At 43.6% G+C, this 23,916-nt stretch overlaps 1 protein-coding gene across 1 annotated transcript in view; it reads right to left on the bottom strand.

The window, feature by feature from the left end:
• Positions 1-414: 414 nt before the first annotated feature.
• Positions 415-23,916, bottom strand: part of LOC110140923 (piezo-type mechanosensitive ion channel component 2) — a 225,108-nt gene continuing 201,606 nt past the window's right edge. Inside the window, 8 exon segments of the mRNA XM_070464537.1 lie at positions 415-543; positions 546-750; positions 6,844-7,010; positions 8,229-8,395; positions 10,600-10,659; positions 14,784-14,898; positions 19,578-19,684; positions 23,823-23,894. Of these exon segments, the coding sequence (XP_070320638.1) occupies positions 415-543; positions 546-750; positions 6,844-7,010; positions 8,229-8,395; positions 10,600-10,659; positions 14,784-14,898; positions 19,578-19,684; positions 23,823-23,894 (1,022 nt within the window).

The following is a 23,916-nucleotide window of genomic DNA, read 5'->3' as shown; positions in this document are numbered from 1 at the left end:
AGGGTGATCATGGAGGCGGAGACCATGTGGTTGAGGATGATGACAAAGTAGCACACCATCTCGGAGCGGGCCACCAGCGTGTTGTACAGCGCGTAGAAGAGCAGCAGGAAGCGTGGCTGCCCCACATAGAACTTCTCCGACTCCTCCAGCTCGTCGTCATGGAACATCCTGCCAGAATGCTGGCCTCAGCTCCTCCCGGGCACTGATTCCACGCGGTGAGACCCCGCCCACCCCTCCCTGCTGCCTGGGTCCCCAGGCGTCCTGTGCTGTGAACCTCCTGTCGTGTTACAGAGACAGAGGTGAGCATGCATGTGGTTCTAAATGTCTGGGGGGACTTTTCCACATGGTCTCTGCACCCAGCAGCCCAGTGGACACTAAGGGTCACTCCCAGCTCCATCGCTGTGGCCACAGCTCTTATTTGTTCAGCAGCAGCTCGCTGGCTGTCAGCTCGTGGGTCAGGGGTGGCAGGATGCTAGCCTCCAGCCAGTCTGAGCGGCTGTCATCTGGGCTGACCTCCATGTGGGTCTGGCTGGCCGAGGTGTCCCAGACAGGTCGAAGGACAGGTGCTCAAAGCTGACAGCCTTGCTGTACGATGGTGGGGCCTCCACATCGCCGTCCTCTGTGGGGTCCTGTGGGGACTCGGCCTCCCGGACCCCCTCGGGCACCTCCTCGTCCTGCTCAGCCTCCACTTCCTCGATGGTCTCCGTGGTCCCCTGGCGCGAGTACAGCATCGTGCACTGCGTGGGCTCGCTGTCAGGAGACACGGAGGGTGCCACCTGGCCTCAGCAACTCCCCCAGCCTCCCGCGGCACCCACGGCCATACACCCAGGCACGTGGGTGGGGGGATGCCTCCACACTTCCCACATTCCATCTGCTTTGTTCCTTCTGGTTAATCATGTCTGGGTGCAGAGATGGGGGAAGGGTGCTGGGCGGCAGGTTCTGGGGTGCCAAACCCTCCTGTGTGTAGCTTTTCAGTCCCATCGATGTTCCTAGGCACAGGGCCCACTGTTTATTTCCAGTCAAGACACAGTGAGCACAGCGCACCTCCCAGAGCACAGATTGTAAAGAAAGGTGCCCAGGGAAAGGAGATGTCTCAGGTGGCTGGGTCCATAGGTCTTGGCCGAGATGCACTCTACTCTCAACAGAACCCAGACCCTTAAGGGGAGGCCCGGAATGGTGGACCATTGGCAAGATAAAGCCTGCTTCGTCCTTTATGCTGGCTCCTCCCTGCACTTCCATCCTGTGCCTTTTCTCACTGGTGCCTCTGACACCTGACTGGACCCTCACCATCATCCTTTTCCCGGACTCCCCACCACCTGGCACGTGGAAGACCCACCCACCACCCTCTGCCCCAGGGTCTCTCCTGGGGCTGCACCCACCCTCCCCTCTGACTGCCCTCCTGCTCTCTCCTCCCAATGGCTTTGCACTGCCAGCTCCTCTTCCAGCTTCATTTTCCAGGCGCCCCTCTGCCCTGGTCTTCGCTCTACTTCTGTGCCCTGTCTTCCTTTTGGCATCTCTCCTCTCCTTCTAACTCTCCCTGACGGGTTTGTGCAAGAAACACTGGAAGCGAAAGTACAGCAGCCACAGCTGTGAGATCAAGGCCTGCCAGCTATGCTGCGTACCTCAACACACCCGGCCCCAAAGAGAGGAGGGGAAAGTCACCTGGAGATGCTGGGTGTACGGGGTGTGCAGTGATCATCTGTTAGGCTCTGAGACGGTGCTGCTCCCCAAATGGCATGTGTGAGCAGCTGGGGTCATATCACTGAGATGCTCAAAGGTGCAGACTGTACCCATTTCTCTTGCCATGGACACTGGTGCACACATGTGAATGAATGAATGCATCTGGCTGAGCCCTGAGACTGAAGAGCCAGACTTGCATGAGCTCTTGATCCTAATTCAGGGGTGTTCAGTGGCCCCAGGGCTTTGGCCCCACATGTGCACAGCACATTAGGCTGTTGGAATGCCAAGACACAGTTTTTTGGCTAAGACTTACCTTGATTAGACATGGCCATGAAACTGACTGGTCACTCAGTTTTCAGACCACTGGAGCCAGCCCCACACCAGGTTCTAACTTCCAGAGGGACCATGACCTATCACAGGCATGCTCTCTATGGTTTTTGATGAGGTCTGGCCCCAAAGGGATTCAGGTAAGTCCTGGCAGGTTCAGGAATCAGCAGATTGGAATGGCATAGCATGTGCCCACCAGAGGACATCTGAAATGGCCATGGCATTCCCTGAAACATCCGGCACCAGCATCCTGCAGCTCTGAATGTGCATACAAATATAGCGGCTGCTGACAAGGACCTAACACTGGCTGACTTGCCAACACTGCCCTTAGTTTCAGATTGGGTTATTTGGGTGGTTGTTTGGTGTCAAGATAAGCACAATACAGCTTGTGCTTCTGTGCTCCTGTTGACTTTTCAAAGAAGAGCTTTTGGATTTTAAGCAAGTGATTTCATTTCTATGCATGATTATAGTTTTTATCACGGGATTTAATGAGAAAGCATAAGCCCAAAGTAATCTTTCCCAAACCAAACAAGTTAAAGTCTCCCAAGGTAATATATTCTACTGCATAATAATATTATTTTAAAAACAACAGTTGAATATATTCTAACTTTCATGTCAGTTGGGCACGTAGCATGTGGACAGATTCATTCTGTATTGACCAGATGTGACTACATACAGGATTTGGGATTATCTTCTACTGTGTGGATCTTTGAACAAAATTATGAGAAAGTTTCCTTCTCTTCCTGATCCACTTCTCCCTGTGAGGACTGCCTACTGGCACCCTCAACCAAGGAGGAAACATGCTTGCTCCTTTGGAAATAGAAAGTGTGAAATACTTACAAAATGGAAGACAATGTTTATAGTAGGACTTTTAAGAAACTCCTAACAGACAAAAAGCAAAGAGCAGTTAGTTGTATAGAATGCTGTCCTGGGAATGACCAGTTGTGTCCCACAAAGATGCTTGGTTATGCTTTCATTAGTCATGCACCTTCTTAAGACAAAAGTGAACAAAAACACACAGGTCACAATAACTCATCTGTGCAATGACATGGGAAGGGGTTGACACAGTCATGGACAAAGCATGCACAGGTGAGCACCTGGAGGCTAAGCTGGTGCTCTCGACTGACGAGGAGGACACATCCATGCTGAGCATTTTATGGAGCCCGGGCCGAGTGCGCTCACTCACTTTAGGCACAGTTTCTGGTCCATCTAAATCATCAAGGGTGGACTGCCTTGAGAACAGCATGGTTGCTTCCGTGTAGCAGCTAGCAGCGCAAACAGTTACAGAGACACAGTGTTAAAACAGCGCCAGAAACAGGAGTCACACATGTGAGAGACCCAGAGACCGCCATGCAGCAGACCACACGCCACTCCAGCACCACGGACAGCGGCCACCGCAGCGGGGCTCCAGCACAGAGAAGGCAAGATGAGACAGGGGAGCACTGGGCTAAGAACAGAACTGATGATAAAGAATGAAGTGTCGCTCTCTGGGTGGGTCAGGGAACTAGAATAATGACAAGTCCTGACCTGTCTCTCACAGAGCAAAATTCATCTTTACAATTGTACGGCTGAGGTTTTTTTTTTCTCCATGACAGGAAATATATTTTATTCAGAGCCCCCCTTCCCCAGTCCTGAGTTCAGTTCTTAAGCAGAAACACCTACTCAAGTAAAATTTATATAAAAATGCCATTTAAAAACATGGTTTCCTAAAGAAAAGAAGGAAGCTCAGGATTGACTGCAACAAACTGAATTTTCCACCCCATTTTCTGAGTGATATTCAGTTGAGCCAAACTGGATGGCTTGGAGAAGAGATGCTGGTTTCATATGCAACTGGATATAAACCAACATCGAAAAGAAAAGAAAAGAAATGGTACAAAGGCAATAACATAGGAAGTCCAGCAGTGGCAGGGCCATTTTGTCTGTTAACTGTTCATTGAGCCTAATGAGTGGTTTTTCTCTGTGATCACATTATAGGTCTTGGCGGATGTCAGCAGGGTGAGATCCCACTGGCTGAATCCTCAGTGCCTGTCACCTGACAGTCAGGGAGGAAACTGAGGCAGATTCAGGGCTGAGCTGCTTCTGGGTGATCTCAGTAGCAGCCAACATCTCAGATGGAGGCATGATGGCAGTTCACATGCGGAGTCTAACCCCAGAGAGGCACATGTCCTGAAGCTCTTGACATTGAGGCTCCCAGGGCACTGACTTCCAGCCTGAGAGTGAGCGACCCAGCTGACCCTTCATCATACGGACAACTGATTTACTGGATGAACATCAGCCTCATGTGACTGCACCAGGGGGCCTGCTGTGTGCCAGCCGCACAGTAGGCACCCTTAGTCAGTGACTGTGGGGCAGAAATGGAAACCATTCAAGACGATGAAGTGACCTCTGGGGTCCCCTCTGGGGGTGGGGAATTTGAGGCACTCATGGCACTGCTGAAGGGCTTTCAGGTTCTCAGAGCCTTAGCAGTCCCTACCCTCGAGTGCTCTGGGGGAAAACACCCTGACTGCATGTCACAGCCACATGGCCAAGACAGGACCCAGCAATGGGACAGGGGACAAGGCGAGCAACCAAATGGTCTCTAATAAGGATTTTAAAGAACAATCCTGATTCCTTTCGATGTCAACTCATCCTGAACAAGAAGAGGAGATTGGTGAGATGAAGTAGAAACATACTGGACATTGACTACCTGCCGGATTTTAGATAAATCCTTCCCCACTCTTCTGGGTCTCAGTCTCATCATTTATGAGATGGGGATCTGGATCTCTGAACTTCTGTATTGTTTCATATTTTCAGAGATGGATCCCCCAGCCTTTGGGGAGTTTGCAGCAGAAAGAGGCCGTGCACCCTGACCAGCCCGATTTTCTGTGTGGAATCAGTGCTCTGACCACAAAGTCCTATTTACCTTGGTAATTCTTGGGTGATTTCTGCCACCATGCAGCCTGCCCTCAGACCTCACACTACTGGGTTATTTGCAGTGATTAGCTTGTCGTCCAAGCCAGGACAGTTTTAAAACTGAGAGGGAAGAGCAGGAGCTTTACGAAAACAGGTGACAAATCTAATTGATGTCCTCAGGTCACTTGGAGCTGTCCCAGGGGCACAGAGCACATATTCCAAATAATAAACACTGAATGTATCTAGGAATGCTCCTTGGAATGTCACCAATGTTTCCTAAAGGAACTTCAATTTATTTTCTGGGAAGGTAGAGGATATCTGATTTCATAAAACAACCATTTTTTTTACATCTGGATTTGAAGGAAATCATGACTGTTCCAATAAGTCAAAGGGAACATAAGCACATTTGTTAGGTTCCTACCCCAATCCCCTCTACTGTCTGCTGAAGGGAAAAGTGGGTGAGATGGGGCAGGTGGGACAACTCCTTGCAGGCTGGGTCCTTAAGGGGCCAGGCTACATAGAGCATGTGGGTCCCCGCGTCCCTGTTGGGGGTGATGCTACCTGCCCCAGGGCACCTGTGTGGTGGCGGCAAATGTCCACACTGGGTCCCTCCCAGAGAAGACCACTGCCTCATGAGAAATCAGTGTGGCTCCTTTGGACTCTATTGCAGACACACAATTGTTGGGAGATTTGAAAGTTTCCTAAACAAAAAAAAAAGTGGAAGTTCTCCTTGGCCTTTAAGAAGAGGGCAAATATGTTCACTCACTTACTAAGGGCATAAATGACCTATATTGTGTCTCCCTTTTCTTTACGTTACAAATAATGAGTAAAAGGACATTAAAAATAATTGTAAAGGTATTGGTTTTCTATTAATAAATTTATCAATGGATTGACCATTTAAAAATGCTGGAATATTTTGACAGTCTTTATTAAAAGGCAACCAATGAATTTTAATATCTCCCACCTCACAGTTTTTGACTATGGGTGCAGATTTGTCATCTTGGATCAGATTTAAAGGCAGTTACTTGATTTTATTTTAGCCAGTCTTTGTTTTCTTTTTCTTATTCTCCCTCCTAAAGTTGTGGTTTACAATATTTAGTTACTTTCTTAACTGACCATATTATCAGTTGTTACGCAGCTGAAAGTTACTAATACAGGAACCATGTATGTTTATTTTATGAACAACTGATTTTCAGTTCACTTTCTAATTTTCTGTTTGATTTATTTGGTTCAGAGTTTGGTTCTGGAGCCACTATTCTTAAGCCACGCTCATGGATATTATTCAGGAAGGCTGGGAAATGCCTGAAGTTCTACGGAAAAAAATGCATAATTATGTGTGATCTTTCATAAGAAGTTCATGTCCCTGTCAATTGGGGATGATAACAGTACATCTCAAGGAGTCTGTTATGGAAGTGAGGAAACCCACACACATTGCAGCCCCAGGGAAGGGTCAGTGCAGGGGCCTGTGTGAAGCAGGGGTGTGACCACACAACTCGGAAGGTGGGGCCCACAGAACCACTTCTCAAATTTTTACGATTCTGAATCATAAAGTAAAATTTCTGAAAGGAGAAGATGGAGGAGCAACAGGTGGCAGAAGACTCTAGAACAGAAGATACTTTGTGGAACAGCATTTTAAAGGCATTGAAGATGCAGTTCTTGATACAATTACTCATTTTGTGTCAGGAGGCTCCTCTGACTTGACTCCAGCTTGGAAATCCCAGTCCTGGGCCTGGCAGTCATATGGGTCTTTCTAATAATTTATCACTGATATCTGCTTCTCTCTGCTCGGACCAGGGGCAGCAATGCTCTGCTAGGCCATGCCCATGGAGACAGCCCAGAGCAGCTGGGCACCCCCAAGGTTCTGATTAGCCTGCACCTCTCCCATCATCTCTCACCTCTGTCATCCCTGTGGAAAGCAGCACCACTGTGGAGCACGGGACATACCTGGAGATGCTGTCGTGGGAATCCAAGCTGTCCATCCTGTGGGCCGTCTGTGCGCCTGCAGCAGGGCCAGCATGGTCGTCGATGGTGTCCAGTCCTGACTCCCTGGACAGGTTCATGATGTGGTTCTGGTAGTACATGTGGATGCTCTCCCGGGTCGGGACGTTGCCCTGCGGAGAGGGAGATATGTCACAGCCCTGTGCAGACATCAGTGTTTCTCAGTGTGGACAACCCTCCGCCATCACACACACCTCCAGCAGGATGAAAAGCCAAGTTAGTCAAGCTGAGGACTGATGTCAACTCACTGAATTAATGGTGCTGGATGTTACTGGGTTATGCTGAACAGGAAACCCTTCCTAGTTTAAGGCCGAAGATGGTCAAATGTACAAACTTGCAGTTATGAAATAAATAAATCATGGGAATGCAATGGTGACTAGAGTTAATGATACTGTATTGTGTATTGAAAAGTTATTAAAAGAAGAGATCTTCAAAGTCTTTTTCACAAGAAAAAAATTTAGAACAGGTGCAGTGAGGGAGGTTAACTAGATCTACTGTGGTTATCACTTTACAATACACATAAATACTAAGTTATTATGCTGTAAGCTTGAAATGAATAAAATGGTATATGCCACCTACATCTCAAAAAACAAAATTAAAAAGAAATCCCTTCTTTTTATTATGTAGATAATAATGTAGATAATTTTGTAGATAATATTGTAATAATTATGTAGATAATTTTGCCAAGTGAGAGTAACCTTTCCAGCTATGAACTATTTTTTTTCAAATGTAATCTATAAACCATCTATGGCTATGTTTTGTCTCAGTCGCTCAGTCATGTCCAACTCTTTGCCACCCCATGGACTGTAGCCTGCCAGGCTCTTCTGTCCATGGGATTTCCCAGGCAAGAATATTGGAGTGGGTTGCCATTCCCTTCTCCAAGGGATCTTCCTGACCCAGGGATGAATGTGGGTCTCCTGCATTGCAGGCAGGTCCTTTACCATCTAAGCCTCCAGACGTGTATATTCCTTATTTTCCCTGTGAGAAATTTCAGGTCAAACTTCCCAGACTAAAGCACATGATCCTTTATGAGACACAACAAAGCCAGTGCAGCTGGGAACCATGGTAATGAGAGGGGACAGAGTGAACATGCTGGCCAAGATCCCAGGACTGTGAGGGTGAGGGTGTGTGTGTGTGTATGCGCGTGCGCACGGACTGTGTATATTTTCATTCTGAGCATGGAACAGACAGAAATACACCAAAAAACCAGAGGGGTTATGCAAAGACTGGAGAGGAAGGATTTTGTCTGAGCTTCCACGGAGGTCTGGACCCTGGCTTTCAGAACCTTTGTGACTCGGGCAGAAGTGAAGCAGGGTCACGAGCAGGGCTACCTTCTTGATCTCTCTGGTGAGCATGCAGCGCTCGATCCTCAGGACGGTGGAGATGTCGATGTGCTCCCTGGAGATGGAGTTGAGCCACGTTGTGAAACTGTCCACGGTTGCCAGAAACAGGACCCAGGTGAACTTCAAAATATTAAAGATCCTTTTGATGATGTTGTCTAGGAGGAAGAAGAGAACCTGATTTAAACGGACATCATGCCCTCAGTTGTGGTGCTGTGTGTGAAGCGGTGGTGTTTTACCAAAGACAGCCCTGTCTGGTTTTGTCCTTGACCCCGACATGGAGAGACAGGGCCGTGGTGGAGGAGCGTGTGCACAGGCATGGAAATGGTGGGCAGGGTTTTCCATACCTGCAGTGGCAGCTCCCAAACCAAACTCAGATATAATTGTTAACCTTTGGTCAAAGCTTCAGTCGAAACAGGTCCATATAGAGATAGATACCAGGTGTGATTAGAAGTACAGTCTGCACTCAAGGGTATTTGCTACTGGCCAGAAACAGTCTGTATCTAGCCAAGAAATTGGTTCCATTAATGCTTTTCTCTTTCTATTGGTTCTGTTGGTTCAGTAAGACTCTGTTTCCCACTGCAGCTGAATTGTAGTTGAACACCTTTCAAAGGTATTTTGTACAGAATTCAGTCCACACACTAAGACTCTATCCAAACCCCTGAATCATCTTTCTCATATGTATTTCATGACACCAAGCTGTGCTAACTATAAAATATTGCCTATGTGGTCAGTCCTCACCAAACCATAGGAGCCCTGAGATGCCCACTGACCCTTGGCCACCTCCCTCCTCTTGGCTGTGACTGGGACCCGCCTAGGGAGCTGTGTGTCACTAGCTCACCTCCGATGCTCATCTCTCTCCCCAAGTGGTCATGTAGATTTGGGAAAGTTAGCTAGTTTTTCTCTGCCTTGGTTTTTTCTCTGTCAAGTGGGGAAGAGGGTTTTGAGGGCATTGAACAAGCTAATGTGTGTAAAGCTTATGGCGAAGGAGACGAGCTACTTGAAGCGTGGGGCACTGTTACCAGGAAAAGGTTTGCAGGAATAACAGGGTGTTGCCCCACAGACAGCAAGCTGATTGTCTGGACGTGGAGGCCCGCTTCAAGGACCGTGCCTCCAATGGCTTGGAGAGCCTTTGGGAAGTCTCGTTTTGTGTCAATAGATGGCATCCATGGATGTATTTGTGTCCAGCACGAAAGAGCCTGAACACCTTGCCTGTGGGTAAGTGGTGCACCCAGGACTGCCAGCCCCAGGGGAGAGGAAGCCATGTGTCTGTGGGGCCAGAGAGGCATGTGGGTTCACTGTGTTCAGAGGCTTTTGTTTCTCCTTTTTTTTTTTTTTTCCTGATGGAGAAATCTTCCCCCCAGTCTCGGGTTCTGTGAAGCCCACGTGGCACTGGGCCTGGGCTGGGGCTCAGAAGATGTGAGCTCTATCCCTGACTGTGTGGAGTCCTGAGCAAATGCACTGGGATTCAGGTTTCTTCCCTAAAAGGAGGAGTCAGCCCAAGCCCTGGAGGCTGCTCATTTCCCAGCGTACTTACCTCTCACGCGTGCTCAGTCGCTTCAGTCATGTCCAACTCTTTGCAACCCTGTGGACTGTAGCCTGCAGGCTCCTCTGTTCATGGGATTTTCCAGGCAAGAATACTGGAGTGGGTTGCCATTTCCTCCTCCAGGGGATCTTCCCCACCCAGGGATCGAAACTATCTCTCACTTCACTCCTTTTCCATGCCTTCTAAATGCCAAATTTTTTTGTGCCTCCATGCTGATGCTTTCGGAGAAGGCCATGGTACCCCACTCCAGCACTCTTGCCTGGAAAATCCCATGGAAGGAGGAGCCTGGTGGGCTGCAGTTCATGGGGTCATGAAGAGTCGGGAGACGACTGAGCGACTTCACTTTCACTTTTCACTTTCATGCATTGGAGAAGGAAACGGCAACCCACTCCAGTGTTCTTGCCTGGAGAATCCCAGGGACGGGGGAGCCTGGTGGGCTGCCATCTATGGGGTCACACAGAATTGGACACGACTGAAGTGACTTAGCAGCAGCAGCAGCTAATGGTTTCCCTGGGACTTTTATAATTTGTTCCCAACTCCCTTTCATAGGCGTTTAGGTAAAGGACTTTACACATGGACTCTAATCCGACATCTCATCCCACAATGCAAAGGTAGGTCTGACTTTCAGAGTCTCTTTGCAATTTCACTAGAGACGCGATTTCAAGGGATGCCGATGATTGAGTCACAGTCCAGAAACAGGATTTAATTCACTGTTTCCAGGCAGCCTTCCTCCCACACCATCTGGGCAAGAAACATCCTCCCACTCCCAGCCCCCACCCCCACCTCCTCTGCTGATAGGCATCTTCACTTTGTTACCTGGTCCATCAGACTTCTTTTTGACTGGCTCATCCTCCCGGTCTTCCCATTCCACAGGACCTGCCAAGAGTGTTCAAGGAACATGAGGTAAATTAACGCCTATGCTACACTTCTGGACTGAGAGGAATTTTATAATGAAATCTGGGACATTCCGCCTATTTGATGAGCTCCGAGGGAAGAGTTGTCAGAATTCTGAGCTTTCAGATTCTCCTCACTTGACTTCAGAATGAGTATCATGGAGTTGGGGATGGTAAACCAAATTGTTTGGCCAAATCTTTCCTGTTTCCTGTTGTTTAATGGCCTGTGAGTTGAGAGTGGTTTTTATATTTTCAATAGTCAAAAAAGTCTGAGAAGAAGAATATTTTATGCATATGAAAATTATATAAAATTCAAATTTTGGTGGAACATAGCCATGCCCACTTGGGGACCTACCATCTGAATCTGCTCCAAGAAGGCAGGGTGAGTTGCAGCAGGAATTTACAGTGCAAAGCTTAAATATTTACTATCCAGCCCTTTATAGAAAAAGTGTGATGACTGCTGTTATATACTATGAAGTTGTAATTTTGAACACCTTGAGGATCAAAATACAGAGCCCAGAAACATACCTAAGAATAAATGGGAGATTAACACTGTCAAAAGGAACATTTAAATTAATAGAAAAAGAAAGATTCATTTACCAAACAAGCTTAGCATAATAGATCTCTACCTCAAAGGATAATACGAATTCAAAAGGACAAAACAAATTCAAAAGGTAAATAAGAGGAAATACAAAAAAACATATGCATAACATCTGGGGGGAAGACTTTCTTAAGCAAGATGAAAATACAGAAATTGCAAAAAAAAACCAGACCAAAAAAAAAAAAAAAAAAGAAAAAAGAAACCAGACCTACTTGACATCAGAAAAAAATTAAACATTGCTTAGAAAACATACACCATGAACTAAAAGATAAGCACTGGGTTGGAAAAAAAGATACTTGCAACACATAAAAATGGATAATATTCCTAACATAAATATCTCCTAGATTAATAAAGACAATCCAATAGAATATTATGAAATGTGATAAAAAATGTTTAAATCTTGGATTTGAAAAGTAAAATTTATTTACTTTTGTATTTAAATTTTTTAATTTTAATATTTACCAAGAAAATATGAAATAAAAATGTTCAACCTTATTAGTTCCATTAGTCCATGGAATTCTCCAGGCAAGAATACTGGAGTGGGTTGCCATTTCCCCTTCTCCAGGGGATCTTCCTGACCCAGGGATCGAACCGGGTCTCTTGCATTGCAGGCAGATTCTTTACCATCTGAGCCATCAAGGAACACCTCCCCCCCCAAACCAAGAAAATATGAAAAAAAATATTCAACCTTATTAGTTAGGAAAATTCAAATGAAAATGAAAGCCGTTTGTCATCCTTGAGAAAGACACATGAAAAAATAATAACAGCCCATAGGACAAGGCTCCAGGGAAACAGACATTCCTATGCCTCATACAGAGGAGCTTAAATTTCTAAAACCTCTTGGGAAAATATTTATTAAAGTAAAACAAAGAAGCACCCACTTTAACCCAGAAATTCCACTTCTGATCATCTATTTTGGGGAAAGTGTGTGTTCATCCTGCTTTTGCCATGCATTTAAACACATACACACACATGACTACATATGAATTTTTGTGTGAGGAAATCCATGATAGTGTTATTTATTGTGGCAAAAATTTGGAAGCAAACCTTATATCCATTAGTGATGGAGGAGTTGGATAAATTATGCATATCCATATTACAGAATATTTTTCAGCTATTAAAAAAGGATGATATAGTTTTATAAATACTTAATTGAAGAAGTGTTCATGATATATTGCTAATGAATGTACAGGAGAATCTGTGTAGCATGGACTCATTTTTGAATCAAAGGAAACAGTACCTGCCCACAGGTATGTATACCCGGGAAAGGGGTTGAAGAGAATACAACCCCTGCAAAGATTTGGTGCCTTAGGGTAGCTTTCCAGGCTATACTGCATCTGCTTCCTTACTGCTTGACTTGCTACATCCTCAGTGTCTTATTTTGCCTTTTTAAACCAGTCAAGTAAAATAAAATGAAAGCTACAGGAGGTAGCAGGGAGAATGGTCAAAAAAGAGAATGGCTTTGCAATTAGAGCTCCATTAGAAGTTATGTTTTCCTTTTCTTTTCTTGTTTGAATACATTTTTAATTTCATAAAGAATCAATATACACATTTCCTTTGTAAAGAATTAAAATATAACAAGCCTGAATTTTCCTTTAATCCTACTTCTTACTCTCAGCCTCCCCACCTCTTCTGCCAGAAGTCACCACAGCAATTAACTGGCTAAGTTTCCTTCCCAATCTTTTCCTTGTGCATTTATACACGATTACATGCATCCATTAAAAATGCAAAACATTGTCTGGAGGCACTTTGGTTTCCTTCATTTCGTAAGTGGTTTCATAATGTGCATGCCAGTTTGCAACAAATGCTTTTCACTTAACAGTATGTCAGGAATTGTTCTCCATGTCAGTTTAAAGTAATTCATTTTGCTTTTTAAACTACTAAATAGTATGTTGTAATATACTGGTCACACAATTTACTTGGTTCTTCTTTATGTGGGCATTTAGGACATTTCCAAATTTTCATTAGTGATAATAATGTTTGATGAATATTCTTAGACACATGTGCTTGTGAACATGAAAAAAGTAAAAGTCGCTCAGTCGTGTCCAACTCTTTGTGACCCCAGGGACTGTAGCCCACCAGGCTCCTCTGTCCATGGAATTCTCCAGGCAAGAATACTGGAGTGGGTAGCCATTCCCTTCTCCAGGGGATCTTCCCAACCCAGGGATCGAACCCAGGTCTCCTGCATTGCAAGTGGATTCTTTACCAGCTGAGCTACCAGGGAAAGCCACATGTGCTCGCGCTTATGTGCAAATATTGACTCATGTGAAGCCACACAACTGGAGGTGGGATGGATCTCTGGTGGGAGAGGCACACTTAAATTTTCAGATTGACATCTGCTCTCCAAAGTGGAGGTGCTGCTTTACAATACCACAGACGAGTATGCCTCCTCTAGCTCCAAACAGAGCTATGTTTACATTCTTGCTAATCCAATCGATTAAAAAAACAGAACGTCAAAATATTTAGTTTGCATTTCTCATATAGAGCTACTTAGTGAAACTGAGCTCCTTTTGGCTGCTTCTGTTTTCTGATCTTGAATTACTTTTCATACCCATTCATTCACTGGGCTGAATTTTTCTTTTGCTGACTCTCAGAAGTTCTTTTTTTTTTTTTTTTTAATTTTTTATTTTTATTAGTTGGAGGCTAATTACTTTACATCATTACAGTAGTTTTTGTTATACATTGAAATGAATTAGCCATGGATTTACATGTATTCCCCATCCCAGTCCCCCCTCCCACCTCCCTCTCCACCCGATCCCTCTGGGTCTTCCCAGTGCACCAGGCCCGAGCACTTGTCTCATGTATAGCCAGAACACTGATCTTTAGCCTGATATATAATGAAAACATTTTTCCTGAGCTCCCCACTTGCTTTATAACTTCATTTTTGTATGTTTGTTATCATTTCCTCCCCTTAGAAACATGTTTCTATCATATATTTTTAAATGAACTGATAGTGTTGAATACAGCACTGGTAGGTATGTTCCATTTTTGGTCCCTGACTGCTCTTTAAGTGTGCTTTCCCTTTTTTTCTTGATCAAATTTCTTTTTTTTTTTTTTCATTTATTTTTATTAGTTGGAGGCTAATTACTTTACATCATTACAGTAGTTTTTGTTATACATTGAAATGAATTAGCCATGGATTTACATGTATTCCCCATCCCAGTCCCCCCTCCCATTGATCAAATTTCTAAAGGTTCATCTTTCTTTTTTTCCAAGAACAGCTTTTCACTTAATGGTCAGGTCGTCTTCTATTTCTTTTCAATGACTTAATATCCACCTAAAAATGATTATTTTGCTACCACTTTCTTTGGGTTTATTTTGCTTCTATCTCTCTTTCCATTTTATAAAATGTACCTCAACTTAAATTCATGTTTTAATTTATTCCAAGACCTGAGAAATTAAGGGCAAGTAAAAGTCTTTGTGCTCTTTAGACATTAAAAATTTCATTCCACCCAAGCTTGTTCCCTGTCCGCTGCCTGTCAGCTGCAGCCCTCTCCATCACTCACCCTCCCCAGATTCTTTTCTTCTTCTTTTCTGTTCTTCTCTTGCAGATCTTTTTTTCTCTTTGCGCCTCTGTCGGAGTGCTGTTTTAGGGTCAGTAATCCAGGCTTGATAAACAAACTGAAGGGAGAAAGTTTCATTATTTTCTGAATTTTTAATAAATTGAATTAAAGAAAAAGGGACCAACACCAAGTTTCCTGACTTTCAGAAATATATATTTTTTTGTCTCAACATGAATATTAAACCTCCCTTTCTCACATCTCGCAATATACTGAGCTGACCAGTGCTCACTGGCCATGAAATAAAATGTGAAAATAGATGTTGTAGGCATGTATTTTGTTCAGTACCAGGCAATCATGAAGTTCTCTGGAATCACGAACACCTACTTCTCCCCCATCCCCCTATCCTACTACATCTCTGACACTTAGCTCCTGATTCCCTCGTGTGACACACACTAAGCATAAGCTAGAAGCCTGGCTAAGTGTCATTCATTTTCTCCCGACACAAATAAAGTTTCAGTCAAGACCGAAACATCTTTTGTTCATTTACTTTGGGAAATTACTTTTGCATGTTTGTTACTCTCTCTTCTGAGTAACAACTATTACCAACAACTTGAGAAAGAGCTTTGTAGATTGATCAGTATTTGGAGAGGAAAGATAATGTGCTGTGAAGGTTAAGAGGTTATTCCAGAATGGGATGGAAGGAGAACAGGGGAACTTTAGGTTGCCTTCTGTCATTCGTTCAAGAGCTGAAAATAGTTGCATTAATACATGACAACCAATAACCACAACAGAGCAATTTTGAATATCCCACCCTCCAACAGTGTCCCAAGTCATGCAGAAGGAACAGAAAGAAAACCCTGAAATGCAAAGGCAGCCATCCACAACCATGAAGCCGGGAAGCATGCTCAACGTGCACCCACGAACACACCTGGTCTCAGGGAAGCTGGGTTTCTATCATGAAGATAAAGGAACAGGGCCTCTTGTAAACCCCAACACTTTGATTTTATTCTATATTACTTTCAGATTTCTGAAATCCTTGAAAAACACAATGTAAACAAACCACTGGCATTGTAGAAGTAAAGGGGTTCAACTTTTCCATCCATGGAAGTGTAAAGGTTGTGGGTTACTAGGTTACAGAGCATTTCCTCACAGGTAGAAATCTGAATCTTATGGGCAATTCACACACATACAAGATCTGTATTATTTCTGAATAATAAACCCAGGAGGCAAAAAAGTCATCCCAGTTTATGCCAGAAATATATTTTGAAAAGTAAAAGTGAATTGCAATTTGAAGAAGAAGCACCAGAAAAAGGAATTTATGGTTGATGTTTATTGAGTATGTTAACTGGAAATTCTATTAAGAATATCTCTGAGGTTTAGGTCGTTAATAGGCAAACTTGCTTCAGCAAGATATTGATTCTTTAAAAGAATCTGAACTGCTAAATGAAAGGAATTTTCAGGCTTAAGAAATACATACTGTGACATTTCCTTAAAATGGTGTTATTACAATATTGCTTTTGGATAATGCAAAAATGCCAAAGTGGAAAATGAGAAAGTGATTCAGGATTTGTGAGTGTACTAGGCGCACACTCTTTTGCTCTGAAGAAAAATGAAGCCCCTGGGAGACGAGAGAGGGGAGGGCAGAACAGGGGAGGGTTTAGGACAGTATTGAAGGTATCTTGTAGAAAGGGCTCTGGCCACACAGATAATGCCTCATTAAAATGGTGTTCCTGGTTCTACACGTGGTCCTTGATGATTGATCCTGCTGGTGTTTCCTCGCTGAGATGAGTGTTTGAAGAAAGGAGGGAAGGGGAGGATCTTAGGACAAGTCCTCATTTGTAGGAAAATGATTTTCATGTCCATGTTTCAAAGTACAAATATTTTACAGCTCCAGGAACATTGGACCGAGGATCAGACCAACTATATCTGGGAAAAGTTGATGATGAAGGAGGAAGAGGAAGCATCTTGATTCTTACTGAGCTAAGACACAAAATTAAGCTTCTTTCTGCAATGTCTCAATTCTGAAGTCTCAGTGGTAACTACCACCCAGTGTCACGGGTATCTCTGGAGAACAGACAGATGAAGAACTAATCTTGTGTAAAAAAACACACGAAAATGTGCATAAATGACATCAACTTCTCCATCTGCTGCTGCCACTAGCCTGTACCCAACTTCATCTCAGAGTCCACCCTCACTGATTTCATCTTAAATGTTAGTGAAATGGGATTCCTTTTACTGAAAACTTTTTACGCAAAAAGTATTTGCTTTTTGAAACAGGAGAGGACTTTATTGAAGTGGAGACCTTTAACCGAAGCTGGTTAAGTTTTCTAAAATGTTTTTTAATCCAGTTGTGATCCAGAACCTTATGTTGTTGGTAAGAAGATATTTCTTAAACTAAGATGAGGGATAAGCACATTGTAATCTTTCATATAAATTCTTAAATGTGAATGGAAAGACACATAAGGCAGTCATAAAAGGGGAAAAGAAAAGAAACCCAAGGAAGTAGCAACAGGGAATATTAAACTAGAACTCAGAATTCTGGCATTTTAAAAAGGGAAGAAGCCCAGGGGTCTAGACCCTGCTACGCTAGGCAGAGCGACTTTTAGGCTTCACCTGAGAGCTTGAGAAAAATCTAGAATTTCAGGTCCCTCTGGACCTGATGAATTTAAATAACCTGCATTTAAATAAGACCCCCAAGTGAAACGTGAAAAGCAATGGTTTCCCTCACTAGCCACATCCTTGTGGAGCATTTTACTAGTGTAAGTGTATGCTCCAATTTAAGGCAGGAGAAGCGGCTTTCTACAAAGCACAAGAGTAGTGAGTCACTATTTATGATTTCCAATAATGAAATGACCACAGCAGAGGTGGTTAGATACTTTGTGTTGTGTGTTGGATGAATTAACAAATAACTGTAGCAGTTCATTCAGTAGTGTTTCTGATGATGTGGACCATGGAGGCTGGGTGGACCATCCACAGCAGCTTGGCCAGTGAAGAGAGACACTGAACTTAGGCAGAAGATGCCAGAAGAGTCCAATTTAGGAAGATGGAGGCTTAACAGGGAGCCTGAAAGGAGACGGAGCAAAACGAGTCGTTTTTTCCTGTTTGTAATTTTGCCAGCTTTCTGAGAAACTGGTCATGTTTTGACACATCATATCTGATGCATGCAACCAGACATGACTCTTTTAACATGAGACGTGACTTAGGCAGAACTACAAGAAGATTTGTATCTGCATTTTCTCTTTCTATTTTTTAATCAGCTCTGAGGCCGATTGAAAAACAAGAATCACCATAATAAGGAATTTGGCTTCTCAGAACGATTTTTGGAAAAGTCTGCCCAATATTTTAAATTCTTCTCATTCCTTCATCGTAAGATGTATAGAACAGGGAAAACGCAGATGTGGGCAGCGGGGGTCTGCCCATCTAAAGGTCTACGGAGCGGAGGGCCACACACCACACATCAGTAAAATGTCAAATACCTTTGCAGCTCTGATTAAATACTGAAGAATAGTTTTGGGAAGTTTAATGATAGACTTTGGCAAGGCTAAAATGGCTGATGCAAACTTCCCAATAGCTCTCTACAAAGAAGGACAAAGCAAGAGTAATTAGTAGAAAAAAAAAACAAAAACTGATCACTTAATACAAGACATCAGTATGAGTTTGGCTCTACAATTATACCGACTGGGTTAAAACGTGGTCATCGCTGTATGTGGAACAAAACGTGCCCTGCTTGTAGGTTAGGAATAAAGAAAATTATTTATCATTCATGTAATCTGTAAAAATGGTGAAGACGACCCGCTCTCTCCTCTGCTGCCTGATGAGTGAGGATTAGAAGGAAACTCAAAATAAAAATAAACAAGTCATTAGTGTTGGGCAAGCCAGCTGCACACATGCACACGCTGTCATCAAGAAACACACGCGGGCAGCAATAGGGCAAGTGACAGGGCATCATTAGAGCAAAGTGTCCCCGTGAACAATTTAGTTCTTCACTTTCACTAGGAAGACAGGGCGGAGGTAAGCTGCCAGCTTGGGAAGACCTGGCCAGCAAGTGGACACTGGCCTCGTGAACACATCATGAGACTGGCCCGATGTCCATCTGTGTGCCTTGTAGTCTAACAATGGGGAAAGAACAGTCCCATGTCTGCTACCTTGTAACGGAAATCTACCGAGTTTTCATCCCATATGTAACTCTACTGACAAACCCACATCTTTAACGAACACTGACGATACAATTGCTGGATACATGCTACTAGGCTGGTGACTCATGTCACCGAGAACGATACGGCAGGTTCTGAAAAAGAGAGGCAGTTAAGCTGAGAACATCAAAACTGGGCTGGAGGTTTTTATGATTTCAATACAGTCTAAAATCTTTAGAAGTACCAAGGGAATTGATTTTCAAATTTCAAAATGACTGTTTTCAAAACAAAGCGAGGATTTTATTTTCATGGTCAGCTATTTTACCTATGTAACTAGAAGTCCACTCAAGTGATCCAAAGCTTGAAACGAAGTACCCACCCAGGGCAGCTTTAATTTTGTTTAGAGCATTAGAAATTTTTTTATGCAAATGAACAGCTGGCTGGACCATTGCCCTTGCGGGAATTCTGGCAGCAACAATTGCAATGCTGACAGCAAGCAGCAGGACAGGACAGTTAGAACCACGCGACTTCAGATGTGAACTAGAACCTCTGGGAGCTACCATGCATGAACACGGCAGAGGAAGTCGAGGCCTGTGGTCAAGGTCTGTCAGAAAGAAAACCTCTTCAACCAACCAAGGCTGTGATGTCCTATCCCCATAGTTACCTGGAAAGCTGACCTCCGGGGGGGCTCTTCATCTTCCTTTTTTAATTCTTCCTCTTCTTCCTCTTCACTATCCGTTTCAAACAAATAGTAATCTCCACTCCTGACCACTAAGTAAAACAAAATAGGTACTTATTTCTTGGAAGAAATATGAGACAGTTTGGGGTGTATTTATGAGATGCCCCCCAAAGACACATAAATTGTCCCTCAAAGGCATCGGTGGGGAGGAGGACACAGGAGATGAGGAGACCTCACTCTGGGCTGAGCTACATGGTCTGTGGAGCACCAGGCCTCGTCCAGGCCATGGAGGGGACCTGGCCACTGCTGGGTTCATCTGGCATTTTCTTCCTTCTTCACAGGAAATTGTACACGGATGCACCAGATCAAGCCTGCAGCAACCGGTTCTGTTACCAAGATGGCCCAGAGGACTGAAAACTATCATCATGTCACAGTTCAGCACTTTGGGACCTCAGACAAGGTCAAAGTGAAGCGGAAGCTTCAGCATTGTCTGAATAGGTACAAATTGCTATGGCAAAGCTAATCCGGATGATTTGGAACCAGGAGTCACGTGTCACCACCTTCTGCTTCACTTTATACTGTGCAGACACAGGCCATAACACAGGCCACAAGACATTTGAAAAAAAGTGTTTTTTTTTTAAATCACACATTATCATGAGGAGGAAATGGGCAAATAACATAAAAAGAAAAGAAAAGAAAAAAAGGCACAATCACAAAAACATCACCACCACACTCTGGCTGTTTCTACTCATAGGCTAGGACAGAAGGAGCCAGGTGGACATGATCCATACGGTTTAGCACTGTTAGGCTTCTGGTCAAGAAGAAGCCCCCCAGTTGCTTACTGAAATTTGAGGAGAACTGTACTGACCACAGGACACAGAGCACAAACCGTATGGATGGTCCTTGCCCGGCATTTTCCTTGCAAAGACATATTGTGTCTTAAGCACGGAGGCAGTCTAGAGAGCTGAAATGTTCAGAGAGCTCAAGAAGTTTGAGAATGGAATCTTTATCAGTTTGATGACTATTTTATCAGAGAAAAGAGACCCAGCATGTGCATTTCTGATGCTATAAGAACTGTACTGTCACTGCAGGAAAACATATGCATATTTTCAAGTTATATTAGAATTTTCAAATGCTGAGGTGTCTTTTGGATGACATCATGTGATGTCTTTAGGTATCTTCTGGACTTATTCATTGTAAGGTCACAGGAAACCTTGGCTTGCTGAAAATTAGTTGCTATCACTAAACATGATAGTGAGTAATTTTGCCCATGTTTTCAGACATATCTGAAACCTTCATCCATGAAGATGCAGAATGAATGAATTGGGCCTTATATCCTTGAACAGAAGCACTGTAATTTGTTATGTTTATTTTGAAGAAGGAACCAGGCCCAGAGGACTGGTCCCAGGCCTGAGGAAATAAATGCAATTCAACATAAGGTAAGAATAAGCAAGAACGAACCAAAGTCACAGCATTACATTGGACCGAGATGGAGACCATGAAAGTAATGCTTCAGATAAGCTCAGAGATTTACTGGAAAGTCACACGGACTTGACGTCACGTGGTCATTTGGTAAACACCGAGATTTTCAGGACTGAACATTTTACCCTCATTATTGGTAATGATAGCTTGAACTGTATTCAATCATACCTTCGAGAACTTTTGTTCACGTGGCCACTGAAGTCAGTTTTCATCACGAGCAGTCGTACATTGATTTTTATTCTTTGAAAGATGCTGCCAATTTGTATGTGACATGTGCCATTAACACATTAAAAATGGAAGAAAATGTTTTAAAAGTCTCCTATTCCTTTATAAATTGTTATTGAAATGAAAATCAGAAATAGATAATATTTCCTGAAGTTCTATCTGCTAATAATAAGTAGAGAAGCTCTTATATTTATGTTTGTGAGTTCTGATAGGGGTCCTGCCTCCAGCCTGGGTCCGTGTATGTACCATGGACACTGATGCTGACAGCTTGCTTTTAAAATCCCACCACCTGTAACACCAGGGACTTGGTCCTGTATTTCAGATATCTGACAACAAAGTGAGGCTTGTCACTGATTCTGCTGTACAGAACTGATGTGGAAACAAGCGCGTCTCACTAGCATGGAAGGTATCATTGAACAGCAATGATGCAATGGTCTGTGTGCACATAGACATGGAACTGGGAGGATGTCACCTACAGAACATGTTAAGAGTGCAGATGCTCACCAATAATGTGAACAACATAGCAACATTATTGTAACATCACTAAGTTTGCAAAGGGTATTTCAAAGACACTTATTCTTACACTTGGCACCTCTAAGACATATTTAAAAGCCCAATGACTCAAGAGATCGGAAAACAGGCTTTCAATAAAGTGCTTCCAAATCTAAAGATAGGTTTTGGAACTCGTCATTGTCTACAAAATAAGCCACACATCAATTCCTTTCCTTTCCTCCCCAGCTTGTAAAAAGAAATATCTGATTCCAAACTATGAATGACACACACCCCGGCATCATTGCACTGGAAGTTTTATAACGAGGCACAGGTATTGTAATCCCAGCCTTCAAGAACTTGATATAATGAGGGTGAAATGAATCAGAAACTCTAAAGTCAACAACATTCAGAGGAAGTTCTTTCAAGGATAACCAACTCATCAGGTGGTGATCGAAGACCATATCCAATTCCTTCCAAAATGCAATGTTTACACAAGCAAAGGAAAGACTCATGATGACCACAGTGGGCATATACCCCCAGGTTAAAGGACAAAACATCAGTATGACACCATTTTGAAATGGATAGGTCTCTCTAAACTAGCAAAGGGCCCTTTAAAAACAGAAAGATCAGCACAGTTTACTTGTGACTTGATAGAGATTGGCACACAGTGTCCGCACAGAAGACTGTGGGCATGACTGACACGCCAGCAGACAGTGGATCACACAGAATTCCAGCTTGAATCTTTGTCTTTTGACTTGAGCAGCAGATGAAATGAAACTCTTTAGAATTTATGGGTTTTTTCATGCCATAATGCTACATTCAATACTTGAGATTACATTTTATTACATCCAGTTAAATGGAGCAAATTTTGAATATCGCTTCCTGAAATTGGCTTGCTGATTTTAGGAAATTATTTCTTGGGTGAAAGGCCAAAGCCAGGTCTAAATGATGGTAAGAGTTAGGTGAGGGAAAGGATTCTGACTGATTTCCTACTGATTCGGAACACCATCCTGTTGACGTTAGGGACCTTGTGATATTACTTGTCTGATTACATAAGCTGCAGTTATCAAGACACAATACAAGACATAAAAGTCTGAAGACATTACAAGTAATCTGCAAGATAATGAATAATTATTCAATATTCTAACAAATTCAAAGTGGGCCAGACTGAAATGGATCATTCCATTAGAATGCCATTGCCAAGAGTAAATGCTACATCCTTTGCTAAGCGGAGCAGGCATAGCTGCTGCATTTTGCAATTACTCATTCATTTTTTTTTTTCTGTGATAGAGTGAAACACACCAACTCTGAGTGGCTGTCGAGCTCTGCTTTTCCAAAACCATCATCTGACTTTGTTCTGAAGGGTCTTGTCTGAGCTCTGCTGACTCTGAGACCACCCGCACACCAGGTATTGGATTTGGAGGGTAGTTTTAGAGTTTTTTTGAAACTGAGGAGGCCCGGTGAGAAAGTATTAAGGTATCCCCATCTTTGTGCTTAATAAACTGCCAACTACCCTTACATAAAAATGGAATCAATGCTCTTGGAATGGCAGAGCGGTGGATGTGAGGGGGCGGGGCGGGGGTGGGGGCTCCTTAACATTCACACCCAGTGCTTTTCAAAGAGGGTCACGGACATTCCAAATACAGTGGTTTTCTTTAAATTCAGAGTTCCAGGAGGAGCTGAAATGAATTTTCAATAAGGGTTTTCAGCCATGGAACAAACACACCTCAGCAGAGCTCTGGACCTCAGAATCCGATAACAAAGCCATCAACCCCTCTTCCCTCTCTGAGCCCATGGGTGGTGCTCAGGAATATGTGAGCCACATGGTAGTCGGCTGACTGCTCTGGAAGATTCCATCTGTCAGGCTCAGGGACCCACAGAGATCACAGTGTTTCTCCCCTCTGCCCCTCCTATCAAGTCACAAGCATCAAACCATGCATGGAACACACAGGTCATGGGGACGCCTGAATTCTGGTCAAGGATATAAGGGTTAGAATCGATGAAATCGTAAGAGGATCGAGAAAAACCTACTGGAAGCATGATCAACCCAAGGCCGCCACCACTGCTTTTTTTTGCCCTTGGTTTTCTGTTTGTCTGCTTCTCCTAAAATAAAATATGTCCAAAT

This window comes from Odocoileus virginianus, unplaced genomic scaffold (genome assembly GCF_023699985.2).
Source record: "Odocoileus virginianus isolate 20LAN1187 ecotype Illinois unplaced genomic scaffold, Ovbor_1.2 Unplaced_Contig_27, whole genome shotgun sequence".
NCBI classification, from domain to species: domain Eukaryota; kingdom Metazoa; phylum Chordata; class Mammalia; order Artiodactyla; family Cervidae; genus Odocoileus; species Odocoileus virginianus.
This window is presented reverse-complemented; position numbering and strand designations above follow the sequence as displayed.